The sequence below is a fragment of the Agelaius phoeniceus genome, chromosome 13, assembly GCF_051311805.1.
Source record: "Agelaius phoeniceus isolate bAgePho1 chromosome 13, bAgePho1.hap1, whole genome shotgun sequence".
Taxonomy (NCBI): domain Eukaryota; kingdom Metazoa; phylum Chordata; class Aves; order Passeriformes; family Icteridae; genus Agelaius; species Agelaius phoeniceus.
Window position 1 is genome coordinate 18,100,912 of NC_135277.1, and position 16,021 is coordinate 18,116,932.

A 16,021-nucleotide genomic window follows, 5' to 3' on the forward strand; every position below is an offset into this window, starting at 1 on the left:
AGCTGTTCCTGGGAGCAGGGACTGGCCATTTCCAGGTGCTCCAAGAACCTCCCTACAGCCCTGTCCTGGCCCTGGCCAAGGCTGCAGAGCTCAGCCCAGAGCCTTGCACAGAGCCCAGAGAGAGAAGGTTCTGGAGCCAGGCTGGGAGAGCTGGGGATGCTCACCCCAAGAACAAGAGAAAGCTCCAGGGAGACCTCAGAGCCCTGCCAGAGCCTAAAGGGGCTCCAGGAGAGCTGGAGAGGGACTTGAGACAAGGAATGGACAGACAGGACACACGGAATGGCTTCCACTACCAGAGGACAGGGTTAGACAGGGGAGAAATTCTTCCCTGTGAGGGTGGGGAGGCCCTGGCACAGGTTGCCCAGGGCAGCTGTGGCTGCCCATGGAAGGGTTCCAGGCCAGGTTGGACAGGGCTTGGAGCACCCTGGGATGGTGGAAGGTGTCTCTGTCCATGGCAGGGGCTGGAACAAAATGATCTTTAGAGGTAGGGACCTACCTTCCTACCCAAACCATGCTATGATTCTATGATGGTTCTATGATTCCAGTAATAAATATTTATAAACAGTGATGGGATCATCTCAATGACATCCCACAGATAAAGGAAACCAGTTCTCCTTCTACAGTTCCGGCCTTACCTTTCCCAACTGCAAGACAGGCATCAGCATTTTGCAGCTGGTTACTCCAGCAACAGTTGCACTAATACATCTCAAAAATACTCTTTGGAATGAAGTTTTAGCCATGCCTTTTGCAAAAGGCTTTTCTTTATTTTGAAATTTCCAACAAACGGTCACATATGAAGCCCTGGTCACCCACCACTTTCTTGTAGGTGGCTGGCAAAAAGTACCTGAGAAAAGCAGGGCTGCTGCCTTTAGCTCATTTGGAGGGGATCTGCACTGTCTCTGGGGATTTTAGGACTCCAGCTACTGAGGAAAGCCAAAAACTGCTCTTCTGCCCACTCTAAAAAATGATTTAGATCTCCATAGACACCTGGTGCTTTTTCACTTTATTCTTGCAAGAGCTTAATTACCCAAGTGATTCTGGTAACTGTTAACACTGAAGCTGACAAGAATAAAATATTGCCTTGCAATCACCTTGCTCCCCAAAGTTAAGCACATGCTTACAGGATTTATGGGAGCGTCGCCTCTGGGCACAGGGAGTTTGTCACGGCACATCCACAGGCTCTGATTGATTCCAGCTCAGCCCCACAGCCGTGACTGGGAGCAGCCAGGGACAGCAGCCACATGTACTCAGCCTCCACAAGAACTTGCAGCATCTCCTCGTGACAAGCCCTGATTCGTGATGCCAAAATGCTGTGAAAGTGCTGGTGCCCCACACCACAAACCGCCTGCAGATTCAGGGTGAACCTCCCATCCCACCCAGCCTCTTTCCTGCTCCTGCATTCCTTGAGGCAGGCAGGATCTCTGGAAAAAGCCTTTCTTCTCCATCACCAGAGACACACAGAGCTCCCACGCTGGGAGAAAGGAAATCCAGAAGATTTCTCAATGCCTAGGGTTTGATTTTGGGTGTCTGCACAATCTTTAACAACCTCAACCATAAGCATGGGCTGAGCAGCCCCTCGGATCACCACTCCAAAGCTGTGCAAGCTGGAGATAACTCAGAAGAAAAAAAAGCTCTGTGATAACATCAACAGGGGAAACACCACCAGGCTGAGCTCGAGTCAGGACCCCAAATCCTCCACACTGATGAACACATCTCACTTCAAGCTTTTTGATTTAAACTCCACTCTCAAGCTCCTAACTGTTGAAATAGCAGAATTGATAAGTGGTGGTCTAGCTGGGAAGGTAGGGATGTGGAAATGAGTTATCCTGTGCTTTGAAAAGTGCTGGAATGCATCCCTGTGCCTCCAAAAGCATCCTGCTATATATACCAGCTTGCTTCAGGCCCCCAAAACATCAAGGTTCCTCGTGGGCTGAGTTGTTAGAGCTGGTGAGAATCACCTGGATGTGGATTTAGCATCTCATGTTTAGGATCTTCTTTGTGCACATGCTAAAGCTCAACCAAATGTCTCTGGGGGCTCCTGCTGGGTGTTTAAATGGGAGCACCCCTCTGCTTGATGATAAGCAACATCATCCCTGAAATACAAAGATGTGCAACAGGAGGGTCCACACCTGAAAAGACCTGGCACATGCTGACCACACTCCCTCCAGATCACCACCACAAGTAAGGACACTTCAACCCTAAAACCCTTGTGCTTCCAGTCCAAATCCCATCATTATTTTACCAAGGATTAAAGTGAAGGCAAACAAGCAAATGGAGACAGTAGTTTTGCCCATAAAGAGAGGCCAAAATTCAAGTTCGAGGTATTTCCAGGAGATGATCTGTGTTTTCCAAAGCCCTCTTCCAGCCACACCATCAACAGGTCCCTTGAGCTGGAAGTTGCTTCATTCAGGAGCAATTTTCCTAGACAGTGTTGGCTCAAAGAGCAAAGCAAATGGAAAACTCATGCCCTGTGAAGGTGTTCATGAATGGCTTCTCATCAGAGGAAGAATCAGTGTGCAAAACACCCTCCTGGTTAAATGCAGAAGCAGCCAACATTATGGGGAGTTAGGCAGCATAACAAATGGAATTATATATTTTAAAAATGCTGTGATGCAACTGCACTGATAGCCCAAAGGCCACCTTCATGCCCTGAAGTCAAACAAACCAGAAAGACTCAAATGTGACACCAGCTAGGTTTTATAACAATTTATATCAGAATAATTAATTTGGATTGTTACCAAATTCATTGTTGGTAGCAAGCAGGTAATCCAGCAATGTCCTGGCACAGCAGTTTTTTGCAGTCCTCCAGCAAGTCCCAACTTTTGCATCAGAGGGGTTTGTACCTAAGCCAGTACCTAAGCTTTGTACCTAAGCCAGTACAACCCTGCCTGGGGTTCACTCCCTGCATGTTCCTTGCTGAACTGCCTTGGAAAAGGCCTCCCAGGTGGTTTTATCAGCCTGCAGATCTGCTCTGAGCCCATGAGCTGATTATTGATGGGCTACTGAAGAGCATCAGTGGCTTCAGGCTGCTGGTGCTCTGTGCCTGCCACAGGACAGAGTGCAAACCAGGTTCTTCCAGCCAAGCTCCAGAGTTAGACACACACTTAAGCAGTTTTTTTTATGTAAAGAAACACTCGAAAATCAGACTGTTAGTCTGGATTAATGCTGGCCAGCTACAGATGAACTTCAATGAGTCATCCCCCAGAGACATCAGGTCCCCTAAAATAGCATCAGCAACTGAATCTGTAGAAAGGCTGGAATATTTGGACTGAAAGCTCTGATCACAATGCTTTACATAAGCTGGCAAACATGCCACCTTCCCCAGGCTGAAATGAGAATTCGCCTCAAGCCAGGGCACTCCCACAGTTCTGTCTCTTGCGCTGGGAAGCACAGTCCTGACATTGCCTGATGGAAGACAGCAACAAACTGCCTTGTTTGGGGTGTTCTTCCTTCCACTCAAATTTTAATTCAGTGAAACTACTTGAGAGATACTGAAATCAACCAAATACAGTCAGAAAATGGTGGTAACAGCTGGTGCTCCAGAAGTTTGCACAGGGAAAAGCAACAAACCCAGCTCGAGATCACAGAGGTTTTATGCAGACTGGCAGCAGGAAACTTGAACACAAGGAATGACAGGGGCCACTTTCCAGAGGTCTGACACAGGCTGGAATACAGGTGTTCTCTTTTCCTGCTGTGTGATGAGGACAGAGATAGAGAAGGGCCACAAAATCCTGGAAGAATAGTGAGGAAGCAGCCTGGCATGTGCCATTGTGTTGAATTTGGGTCCTGCCACCTCTGTAGGGAAAACAAGGCATGATTGTCAGGAGCCTGAGGGAACCAACAAGCTTTAATTGACCCTTTAATTGGTCCCTCTCCTGAGACCTCCACCCATGAACTCCATAAGTTCCATTCTTTCTGAGATCCAGGCAATCAATTCCTCCTGATCTCTGCTATGAGTGTACCTGCTCCTAGCTATTCCTAAATTGATGTTGGACTTCACTCGGTGCCTTTAATTCTCTGTTGGTCCAGCCCTGTGCTCTGTTAGCCTGGCTGTGGAGGTACACCCACCTGCTAAGGCTGTGCCTGTCCTTGGCTCCTGGCTCACCTTCCCATTAGATGGACTTTGCTGTTTTACACAGCTGGAAAAGAAAGATGCAGTGCTGTGTTGGTGTTGAGCTCATGGCAACACCATTTGGCTCTCTTTGACCCCCTTCCTGATGGAGCCCAGCTTCTCTATCTCTAGGTGACCCTTAGTCCCCTCCCTATGGATGGGGAGCTCCCCATGAGCTCCCTATAAATTTTCACTAACCTCATTAAATTCCCACAATCCCATTTAGACCCAAACCTGTGATCTCCTCCTGGTGCCTCATTTCCCCACAAGTTTTTCACCTCCACGTCACCCCCAAGAACTTCACTGGAACCTCACAGCCTTCTTCAACACTGGAGAGCACCTCCCTCCATCTCTCCCCAGCCCCACTGAAACCCTTCCATGTCTTCCCAGCTCTTTTTCTTTCCCCATCAGTCTCCAGCTTTGTGCTGGTGCTATTCTAACCTTTGACAACAAGTTTCTTGTGGGTTTTTTTCTACAAAAAGCTTTTTTCCTGTTGATCCTGTTCTCTCTACACTGCTCCCATGAGGGACAATCCGTTATATTCCCCACCAGGCCTTTCCATAGCTATGTCCTGCTCACACAGAATGGTTTTTCCTCTTGTGTGATGGGGCCATCTCCCTTGTCACACTTTCTCCTGTGCCATTTGTTTAATTTCCTCCTTGCTCCCATGCCTCTGGCTTGTCTCCCAGCACGCCTGATACCTTGGAGTTTTCTGGGACAACAGGTTTTTAATAATTTGATGGAGTGAGTTCCCTTGTAGGTTTGTGCTGGCAATTAGATGGGTAAGACCTGGGCTTAAGGCCCTTATTTGAGTTGGGGATTGCTAAGGAAAGCAGAGCTGGAGGGAGGAAGCAAATTAAATAGAGTTCATCTGAGGTTAAGGCTTTCCTTGGAAAAGCCAAGCACTGCACGGAAAGCATCCCTGCACCACTTCATTGTGAGGATCCACCATGGAATAAAGCCCCTTTTATTTGTACAACCCAATCAATATTTCACTGGCCACATATAAAATATCCTTGGAAACCAGTGCAAAGGATGATTTATATATTGCTCATAAAAATACACAGCACCAACAGAAGATGCTTTAACCCAAGGTGGATCCAAAGCATGGGCAAGGGGTGCTGGTTTTAAACTGAGAGAGGTCTAGTTAGGTTAGATACAAGGAAGAATTTATTTACAATGAGGGTGGTGAGGCCCTGGTGTAGGTTGCCCAGAAAAGCTGTAGGTGCCCCATCCCTGGAAGTGTCCAAAGCCAGGTTGGACACAGGGCCTGGAGCAAGGTGGGATAGAGGAAGATGTCCCTGCTCATGGCTGGAGCTGGAATTAAATGATCTTTACGATCACTTTCAGCCCAAAACACTACATGATTCCACGAAAGCAGCAGAGGTGAAATACGTGATTTAAACCATCAATCTCCTCAAACCCGGTGCAGGCTGCTGAAGCTCCCTGGCGGCAGTAATCATGGCTGGGGTGGGGGGGCCTGTAAAGCCTGAAGGCTGGGACAGAAATGATTTTCGGTGGGGAGCTGCAGGGGCTTCCGTACCTTATTACAAGAGAAGGAGGGAAGGATGGACTGCCGGGGGAGGCTGTGGGCCAGCGGGGGGAACGCCGTGAGGGCGGGCCCGAGCTGCCATTTCGCGGCCGCCCGGCCCCCCGCTGTCGGGCGGTGCCGCCTCCCTCAGGCTCGGGCGCGACATGGCGGCGGCGCGGGCGCTGCAGCTGTCGCTGCTCCGGCTGCTGCTGCTCCCGCCCCTGCTGCTGCCGGGCCCGGCGGGGGCTGTGTGGCCGCAGCCCCAGGCCCAGAGCTTCCCGCCCGGCGGCGGCCGCTGCCCGGTGCTCGCCCGCGGGTTCCGCTTCGCCGTGGCGGACGGCTCGGCCGTGGGGCCGGGCTGCGCCGTGCTGGACGCCGCCTTCCAGCGGTACTGGCCGCTGCTCTTCGGCCGTCCCACCGGTGAGGGCCGCGGCGGGCGCTGACCCTTCTTCTCCGTGGCTTTGAGCTTTAACAGCCCCCCACACCCTCGCTAATTCTGGGGTCAGACCACGGGGTTTGGTGGCCGTCTGCCTCCCCTCAGTTCTGCGGCGGCAGGTGGGGTGGGAGTTGTGGCTTGGATGGAGTCTGGTGGCAAGGGCAGCGTTGGGATTTGGAGAGCAGTGCCTGTGGCACGTGTGGAAGGAGTCTAATCGAGTTTGGCACAGCACTAGTTGTCCTTCTGCCAAGATTTCGGCTCTCGCTATCAAGAGTTTTCTCTATTTCATTTTTTGCTTCCTCCAGGTAGTGTTAATCTCTCCATTGCTTCATTTCACTTCCTTCTCTTGTGGCTGCAGGGAGAGCTGCTCCCACTCTTGCAGCCATTCCTGCTTCAGGGTTACTGCTCAGTCTTGGCTGTTAGCAGCTCTCGGTGGCCTGTGTGAGGTCTCACCTGGAGGAAAGACTTCCTGCTTTGTGTGTGTTCTTCCAAGTACATACTTGTGCCACGGGACACCTCTGCCAAAGTGGAGCTGCTAAAAGTCCTGAGGCAGCGTGGCTTTTCTGCCAGGGAGGGATTAGCTCCTGGATTCATCCTGAAATTGTAGGGTAAGATGAGGAAAGGCAAAAGCTTTGAGAGTCTGGATTTGCTGTGGGACAGGCTCTAAAGACTTCTTCGTGACAGCACCCATTGCTTGCCTGGGATGAGCTGCAGGAAATCTCTTGGCTGTGGAGCCGACGTGCAGGGACGCTCAGTAGCTGCGTGGGTCTGCTGCAGCCTGAAGTGCTATATGCAGGGAGTATGAAGCACTTCATTCATCAAAAAGAGCTAGTAACTCTGCTCCCGAGTGTTTTAAATGTCAGTGTGAACTCTGTCGCTGCTGATCAAAGCAGAGAAGGGTGGCAGTGTTGGAAGCTGCTTGGCTTTGTCTTGAGTACATCATACTTTGAAAAAAGCAGGTTTGAAACAGAGAACCCTTTGGCTTATTTTATTTCTTCAACTCTTGTGAGTAGAAGTAGAAATAAATTTTGATTTGAGAGCCAAAAAGGCTCCTCTTGGTTCTCTTTTGCTGCTAGGAACTAAAAACAGCTGATCTAATTATTCACGCTCTCCTGTTCCACTCAGAGGGGAAATGTGACCATCAAATCACTTGGAGCAACACTGCGATCACAAGATCCAGCTCACACTCATCACTTTCCATATGCCCTGCTTTCTGATCTTCAAGCTACACAAATTATTTTAAGGCCTTTTTTCCCCTCTTTTCCTTCGGTTTTTTTTTGGTCTTTTTTTTCCGCATGGGTGGTTAGTAAGAACAGGCAGTGGAAACCTTGGATGAAAGGAAATCATTTGTATTAATAGAGGAAATAAATGGCAGAAACCATTTTCTGGCTGCGCTGCCTTGCAGGTGTGGTTGTGGTGGTGCCTGGCTGCACCTTGGCCTAGGGGGCTGTGTTTGGGTTGGGAAGCTCCTCACCCAGCAGGTTCAAACACGGCGTGTGATGGTGGGACCGATTCAGTCGAGGCTCCTCAGCAGAATGAGTGCTCCCAGGCCTGAGAGCGGCTGTTCCCGGTGAACTGCCGCCTTCCCGAGCGGAGGGAGCAGGTCTTGCTGTGCTGCTTGCACATCTGTGAGGTTGCCTTGGCTACCAGCTTGTCTGCAACCGAGAGGAAAGCTCAAAACAGGGCTGGCTTCAAGCTGTTTTCCTTCTCTCTGCAGAGGTTTCGTCATCCCTTCATGGAGAAATCGGGATTTCTGTGAGCTCCTGTGAGCTGTGGAGCAGGGGCTCTCTCCATTTTTCTGAAATGCTGGCAGTGCCACAGTCTCTCTGGAAACTTCTTGATGCTCTTGGCTTATTCAAAGCCAAGCTCTTTATTTTTAGTGACCACATTGAGCATTGGCTGTTCCTGGGAATGCTGTGGGGTGTAGGTATGGACCTTGTCTGGGATGAGCAGGGTCCCACCCTGCTACCCCATGCTCCTTCTGGCAACTGACTGCTTTAAGTCCATTGCACCCCAACGAAGGCTGAGCATCCCTTTGGAATGGGGGAGTGACTCAAGTGAGGATTCAGGCTTGTGCATCCTTGGAAGTGCTCTTCAGTTAGGGAAGTGTGCCCAGAGCTCCTACTTGAGGTCCCAATGTGACTGGGTTCGTTTCTCTGGCTGCTACCCCTGGATCCTGCTCTGCAGAAGGTGAAGTCAATTGGGAGCTTTTCTGAGCTGGCTGAGACCTTTTGATTGCCTCTAACTCAGCCCAGTTTAACAGATTCATTCTCCACCCGTTTTTAAAGATTTTCTTTGCCCTTTTCCAAGAAGTTTGGGTAGAGCAGAGCTCTTAGGCTTGTAGTTTTTTGCAGTGCTGGGAAATCTTGGAAACAAGAAGCTCTTCACCCTCATAGAGAAGCTTTCACTAGCCATGGCTGTAGTGTGAGAGCCAGGGCTGGTGTCCAGGAAGCCTCATGGGCTGCTGCTAGTACATATTCTGATGTTTCTCCTCTCTTGTGTGCTCCTTTAAGCTTCCTTGTGGGCTTCCTCACAGGTTGGGATCAGCTCTTGTTCTCCTGTTTGGCTGTGTTGAAATTAACCCCTGCTGAACACCGTGGTGTCTGTTTTGGGGTGCAGAAAGGGGTGCCTGTTTCTGCCTCCATCCCTAGCTGGGCTGGGAGGATGGTGGTGGGCTTGGAAGCAGGGAAAAGAGCTGGGGATGGGGTTGATGTGCATGGTCTGTGTCCTTTGCAGAGAATGAGCCATCCTGGGAAACACCCTGCACCAAGCTTCTCGTCTATGTTTCCACTCCAGGCTGCGATGGGTTTCCCAGCCTGGACTCCAATGAAAGCTGTAAGTGACAGGGTTGGGAGTGAGAGGGAATGAGGCTGTTTCTGTGCCTGTCACTGGGAAGTAGCACTGTGCAGTTACCCTTGGATTTGGGGAGGGCACCAATTCCCTGCTCTTGAGACACTGGGGCAGGGCAGGAAGAACCTGAGAGTGCTGATAAAACAGTGGAGAGAAGATTAAAACAGGAAGAAAGAGCCAAAATTCAGTTCTCTGGGGTCTGGGGTGCAGTTCTGTACCTGAGCCCTGCCCAGTGCTGTTGTGGCAGTGTGGGCCATCCCTCTGATGCTGTTTTTCAGATAAGCTGTCTGTCTCCAAAGGCTCCATGCTGCTCTCAGCAGAGACCATCTGGGGAGCTCTCCGAGGTGAGCTGTGCTTCCCACAGGGCATTCCCACTCTCCCTGCCTCGGGCCTGTGGGGATGTCTCCAGTGCCTCTCTCTTTCCATAGACTTTGTTAATTGAGCTCTGCTCCTTTGGGGGTGTCTGTGCTGAGAAAGGGGCTGTGTGTTTTCCTGCAGGCCTGGAAACATTCAGCCAGCTTGTTGGGCGAGATGAGAATGGCACGGTGAGTCCTAGCCTCATCCCCTGGGGGCAGGCAGCTCCCCATAGTGCCCCAGCCTCCATGGGGACAGGCTGAGAGTTGCTGGGATGCTTGGAATGAGTGGGCACAGCCTTGCCAAGGGCCAGGTGGAAATTCATGGATCCAGTCAGATCCCTGCCTTCTGAGTGCGTAAAGATGTGCTGCAGCTCTTTCTGGACACTTTGCACTCTGGGCAGTGAGGGCACCTCTGTCCTGCCAACCCTGGGGACAGTGGTGACCCTCAATGTCTCTTGCTAATGGCCATTTGTCCAACATCCTGCTCACATCTTCCTCGTGTCTTCTGTGTGCAGTACTACATCAATGAGACAGAAATCGTGGACTTTCCCCGCTTCCCTCACCGGGGACTGTTGCTGGACACCTCTCGACACTACCTGCCTCTGAAAGCTATCCTGGAAACTCTGGTAGGACACCCATGCTGGGAGATGAGATGGTTTAATTGGGTGTCCCTTCCCCTGTGACAACTGAGCTCCCTCGTTTGGGTGATTTCTCAGCTGCCTTTGTTAAAAAGAACACCCTGAGGTATTTTGGATCCCTGCAGTCCAGGTTAGTCTTCAGGGCTGAGTTGTTTCTAAGGCAAGGGAAAACACTGGCAAAGGTGGGTGGTGGTTCTATGCTCATCCCAAGCAGAATTAAACTTCCAGATCTCCACCAGTGGCTCAGTTACAGGGAGAACAGGGATTTTACTAAGCAGAAGTATTCCTGGCCCTGTGCAACTTTTGTGTTTGGAGAGAGGTGTCTGAATCCCTCTTGGATCCTGGGGAGCATTTAGGGACTCTGCCTTGTTCTTCTGGAGCTGGAGGACCTTGTTCTCTATCTGTGGCAAGCTGGGTGACCTTTCAGAAGGGATGGGACACGTTTCATCTTTGTCCTGTTCCTTCCCAGGACGTCATGGCTTACAACAAGTTCAATGTCTTTCACTGGCACATTGTGGATGACCCATCTTTCCCCTATGAGAGTTCCACATTCCCAGAGCTCAGCAAGCAGGTAATGATCACCATGTAAAGCCCAGCTCAGGTGAGCAGATCCCTGCCTCTGCTCCTGAGCAAGGCACTGAGCTTTCCTGTGTCCCAGGGAGCCTTCAATGCCATGACCCACGTGTACACAGCCAGTGACGTGCGCAGCGTGATCGAGTACGCCCGGCTGCGCGGCATCAGAGTCATCGCCGAGTTCGACACCCCCGGCCACACCCTCTCCTGGGGGCCAGGTGAGGAGCACACCCTGCCTGCTGCTGCTGCTCTGAGGAGACTTGGAGCTGTCCCAGGGGCAGGAATGGGTGCTGCAGTCTGGACCCTAAAAGCTGGGTGTGAGCAGCAGTGTCCCACAGGCTGGCTTTGATGAGGAGCAAACCATTATTTGGGGGATGTGGGACCCAGTGATCCAACTTCAAGAGCAAAATTCAAAGGGAAACATTTCCACATTTCCACGTTTTCTTGGGTCCAAGCTGGGTGACTTTTTTGTGGGAGCATCTGCTCTGTCAAAACTAACACTATGGCTTATTGCAAGGTTCTTGTGTAACTGAGGGTACAGCTGGTGAAGCTTCCTTGCTCTGCTCAGCTGTGTCCCAGTCCCGAGATGCTGCTATCTACTCCAGGGACTGTGTCTCCTATGTCTAGAAGTGCAAGAAGCACATTCCATTGTTTTTTTCTCTCCTTTCCCTGCCTCCAAATGCCAGGGCCCATGTTAAAATTCTCTATGTGTGTGGTCACAGCTGGAACTGTGGCTGTCCCTCCTTCCCTGTCCCCTGACAGGCCCTAGATTGTGCTGAGGGGAATTGTAGAGGGAATTGCCCCTTCCTCACCATCTTGCATTTGTTATCATCAGGTGCTCCAGGCCTCCTGACTCCCTGCTATAGGGGCAAGGCTCCTTCTGGAGTCTATGGGCCCATCAACCCCATTGTTAACAGCACCTACCAGTTTGTGACCAGGTTGTTCCAAGAGGTCAGCACTGTGTTCCCAGACTTCTTTCTCCACCTTGGTGGTGATGAGGTAGATTTCACGTGCTGGTGAGTTTGAGATCAGTGTGGATGGGGGCTGGGGGTAAGTATTTGGGATTTGGAGTCCCAGCCTGTGGCTTCTTGATCATGAGCTTTGGTGTCCTGCTCTCCCAGGCCAGGGGTAGTGGTGGTGCTTGGGATTTTTGGGATTTCTGTGCTCATGGTGATGCTGAATGTAGGGAGCTGCTGGTGCTGGTGCTGGTCCAGCCACAGCTCTGGAATACCTGGGCAAGCCTTGGACTGTTGTGGGAGGGACTTGACCATGCCTTGACCTTACTGCAGAGCTCAGGTTACAATGGTTTTATTTCTTCTCTTTGGTGCACAGGAAGTCCAATCCAGAAATCCGTGCTTTCATGGTTGAGATGGGCCTTGGTCAAGATTACAAAAAATTAGAGTCTTTCTACATCCAGAGGTAAGGACAGGGCATCCAGGGCCTGCTGCTGCACTGTGTGACCAGCTCAAATGTCTTCTGTCCTGGGGACACCAGATGTCCTTTCCAGGAGCTTCCCTGTTGGTCATGTCTCCCTGAGCCCAAAAGGGAACATTTGAGTGGGAGATTGACCACAAAAAAGCCCCTCCTGGGGCTGAGGAGAAAGAAGCCCCATAAGGGGCTGTGCTCCTTCTCTCCTCCTTCAGAAGCACCTCCACATCCTGCTGAGGGTGTTGGGAATATCTGTGCTGCTCCTTAGCCTGTATGTAACCACCAAAGAGGGAATCAGTGAGATCACCCAAACCTTGGTACTTTTCCCACTCTAGGCTTCTGGACATCGTCTCTTCCCTTGGCAAAGGTTATATTGTGTGGCAGGAGGTGTTTGACAACGACGTGAAGGTGAGAGCTGCCTGTGCTGGGTGAACAGTGCCAGCATCCCCCCTGACACACTGGTGTGCTCTGGGGGGCTGTACTGAGGTGAGCAGTGCCAGCACCCCCCCTGACACACTGGTGTGCTCTGTGGGGCTGTGCTGGGGTGAACAGTGCCAGCACCCCCCCTGACACACTGGTGTGCTCTGTGGGGCTGTGCTGGGGTGAACAGTGCCAGCACCCCCCCTGACACACTGGTGTGCTCTGTGGGGCTGTGCTGGGGTGAACAGTGCCAGCATCCCCCCTGACACACTGGTGTGCTCTGGGAGGCTGTACTGGGGTGAGCAGTGCCAGCATCCCCCCTGACACACTGGTGTGCTCTGGGGCTGGTGGGTGTTACTCTGTAATGGGACTGTGGTTGATCTCAAGATGGTGCTGCCAGTGAGCTGTCCTCATCATGGCTTTGTCACACTGCTGCCAATGCTCTGCTTGCTCTAGGATGCAGGTTTTAACCCTGCCCAGGACACTCTGCAAATGGCCTTATCCCTCCTGTTGTTCCTGCAAACCAGATGGGAAGTGGCTCAAAAATCAAGCCCAAGTCTGCTTCAGCTTCCTTTTGGGGGTGTGGAGGGGACAGTGCACTCTGCTCAGGGGAGCAGGTGATGCTTCTGTCACTGCACTGATCCCTGCCCTGTGTTCACCTGTGCTCCTCAGCTGAGGCCTGACACCATCATCCACGTGTGGAAGGAGAACAACCTGCAGTACCTGAACGAGATGGCCAATGTCACCAGGTCTGGCTACAGGGCTCTGCTCTCTGCACCCTGGTACCTCAACCGCATCTCCTACGGGCAGGACTGGATAGAAGCCTATAAGGTGGAGCCCTTGATGTTTGAAGGTGTGTTCCTTGTGTCCCCTTTCTGCATGGCAGCTGCCTTAGCACTCAGATGTAGTGCCAGGAGTGGCTGTTTTGCTGTCCCATCCACAGGCAGCCCTGAGCAGAAGGCCCTGGTGATCGGTGGTGAGGCCTGCATGTGGGGTGAATATGTGGATGTCACCAACCTGACCCCCAGGCTCTGGTAAGGGAGGCCACGGGGAGGTCACTTGGGTTGTGTGAGGCTGGGCTTGCATCCCTTTTCTTTGCCACCGACTGTCATGTGTTGAACTCATGGGTTTGATCTGCACATGGTGCCTGTCCCTGTCCTCCCTGTGCTGGTAACAGCTTCACTGAGGCTGAAATGGGAGTTTGCAAGGCTGTGACAACCTGCTGCTGCAACCAGGTTGTGTTTAACAGCCTTCTGTGCTGTCACCCTGGTCTGCTCCTGATGGGCACGTGTCCGGGAACAGATCTTGGGATACTCTGAAGCCTTTGTGTGTGGAAGGACGCTGATTAGGAAAGTGCTTGGGAGTTCAGGGCTTCATGTAAGAATCTTCTGAGCTCCCCCTTGTCCTGACTGCCTGTCTCTTGTCTTCAAGGCCAAGAGCTGGGGCCGTAGCTGAAAGACTCTGGAGCAATGAGACTGTTGGGAACGTGCAGGACGCATACGCCCGGCTGGCAGAGTTCCGCTGCACGCTGCTGGGGTAACCATCCTGGGGCACCTGCCCTTGCCCTGCTGCTCTGGGCTCAACCCTGGGAGGGCAGGAGGGAGAAGGGTGCAAAATGACCCTTGTTCCTCTGGAAAGCCCTGGTTTTTGTGCTGCCTGTGCGTGGGCAGAGCCTGCTTTGTGCAGCGCTGGAAGAGCGCTCCTGCTGCTGGCGTAGGCTGGTGGCTCTGGCGAGGAGAGGGCTTTGTGCTGAGGAAGGAGGGGACTTGTCAGCTCTTGCCACTCCTCCTGCAGCACCAGCTTCCCCAGGAAACCTGTCCTCACCCCATGCTCCCACACATGAGCAAAAAACTGAGTTTATAAGCACAGGATGAAAACCACTCCCTCCTTGTCACACCTGAAAGGGGGCACCCACAGCCACCCTGTGCCACTGGAAGCCCTCAGACCTGGTGGTGTCTCTGCCTGTGCCTCTCCCTGATGCCATCCTTCTGTTCTCTTCCCAGGCGTGGTGTCCAGGCACAGCCTCTCTACGTCGGATACTGTGAGCATGAATTTGGCGGGGTTTGAAGGGAGAGCCCCACTGCCCTGTCTCTGTGCATGCAGGAGGAATGTTCCCCCCTCAGAAGGGCAGAGGGACCCCTTGCCACCCCACCTTCTGCTCTGGCTTCATTCCAATGAACATTTCTTTTGCCTCGGCATGCACTTTTTACCTCTTTTTCTATTTTTATTTCTTTAAATCTATAAATAAATGACCCCAAAGAGGAAAAAGCTGCCTATTCCTGCTCATCTGGGGCTTGGGACGCTGTGCAAGGGTTAGCAGGAGATGGGTAGGGCTTGCTCCAGAGATGCTGGTGGAGAAGCATCATCCTGGCAGCTCTGGAGTTTGCAGGGTGCCTGCTCAGCTGGATGAACTGTGCTTAGCCTCTGCTGCTGTCCCAGGGTTTGCTTCTGCAGTCACATTGTGCTGTGGGGTCCTGTCCTTGTCCCTTATCTCTCCTCTGATGGCCAGGCCTGCGAGCCACCACCTCTGCTGCCCTAAACCCTGGTTGCTGCCACCTCCTCTGACTTTTCCTCAGCAGATGACACCCCGGAGCCTCTCTGAGGAGCCCTTGCAAATCTGCTGAGTGGTGCATGGATACTACAAAATCTCTGCTCTGCTCTTCAGGCTGTCACCTCTGCCTGGGATTTGGCCAGCTCACCATCCTCCTCCTGCTGTGTTATTCTCAGGGTGGGGAGCCCAGCTCCAGGTCTCCTCCATCCAGAGGGGTTGGTTTCAATGATGTTTTCCTTGGAGAAGAAACCAGTGGTGCTGCTGTCCCACAGAACTGGGACAGGTGTGATTGTTGTCCTTCCATGGCTGGGATTGCCGTGCTGGAAACGGCATTCAGCTGAAAGCAGGGAATCTGTCAGGGAGAAATCCCTGCTGGCTGGGACTGTTGTATGTGTGTCTTGGTCTTAAGTGAGTGAGATGCACTGTTATGGCTGGAAACCTTTCATGACTGAACTTGAAATTAAAAATAGTGAATTAACAGTTATTACTGCCTCCTATTTTTACAAGTCAGATTTTTTTTCCTTTTTTTTTTTTTTCTCCCCAGTGTGCTGTAACATGGTACCTTGGCTGGGTGCTTTTATCACTGCAGGGAGCTGCTGCCAGCAGGGCTGGGGCAAGCAGGACCCTGACCCTGGGGAGGGTGCTCTGTTCCCAAGAATGTTGCTCTGTTCCCACAGATGATGCTATCCCATTCCCTGCCCTCATCCCACCCTCCTTTCTGCCTTGCTGGGCTCCCTTTCCCCCACAGCCAGGTGTGAGAGCCCCCAGGGCTTGGGATACCCCCGGAGGACCCATCAACATTGCACCTTCCACTGAAGCCTGGTATTGTGATCCAGGTTAAACATCACCCATGATCCCGTTTCCCAGGGTGTCTGCACCGGCATTTTCCCAAACCCACTCTCATGGAGGTGGATCAGTGACGTTTCCAGCCTCGGAGGGGCCGGGATCCCGGGAGCGCCCCGCTCTCCCCGCCGCGGCTTTGCCGGGTGGCCCGTTCCTTCCAGAACATCTATTTTGGTCGTGTAAAACTTGCCGGGGAGCAGGGAACAGGGAACAGGCAGCGTGTGAATCACTCGGGGCCAACGGGTTTAAAAATAAACCCAAGCGGCGGCGAGGAGCAGCCGCCA

General features: G+C 52.2%; 1 protein-coding gene across 1 annotated transcript; it reads left to right on the top strand.

The window, feature by feature from the left end:
• The first annotated feature begins 5,766 nt into the window (after nt 1-5,766).
• HEXA (hexosaminidase subunit alpha) lies at nt 5,767-14,611 on the top strand. Its single transcript, XM_054642045.2, has 14 exons — nt 5,767-6,062; nt 8,815-8,913; nt 9,207-9,272; nt 9,427-9,473; nt 9,800-9,910; nt 10,392-10,493; nt 10,581-10,713; nt 11,331-11,511; nt 11,828-11,914; nt 12,259-12,331; nt 13,016-13,196; nt 13,287-13,377; nt 13,775-13,879; nt 14,347-14,611. Exons 1-14 carry the CDS (start codon nt 5,807-5,809, stop codon nt 14,408-14,410), a joined length of 1,596 nt encoding a protein of 531 aa, XP_054498020.2. The 5' UTR covers nt 5,767-5,806; the 3' UTR covers nt 14,411-14,611.
• The last annotated feature ends 1,410 nt before the right edge of the window (nt 14,612-16,021 follow it).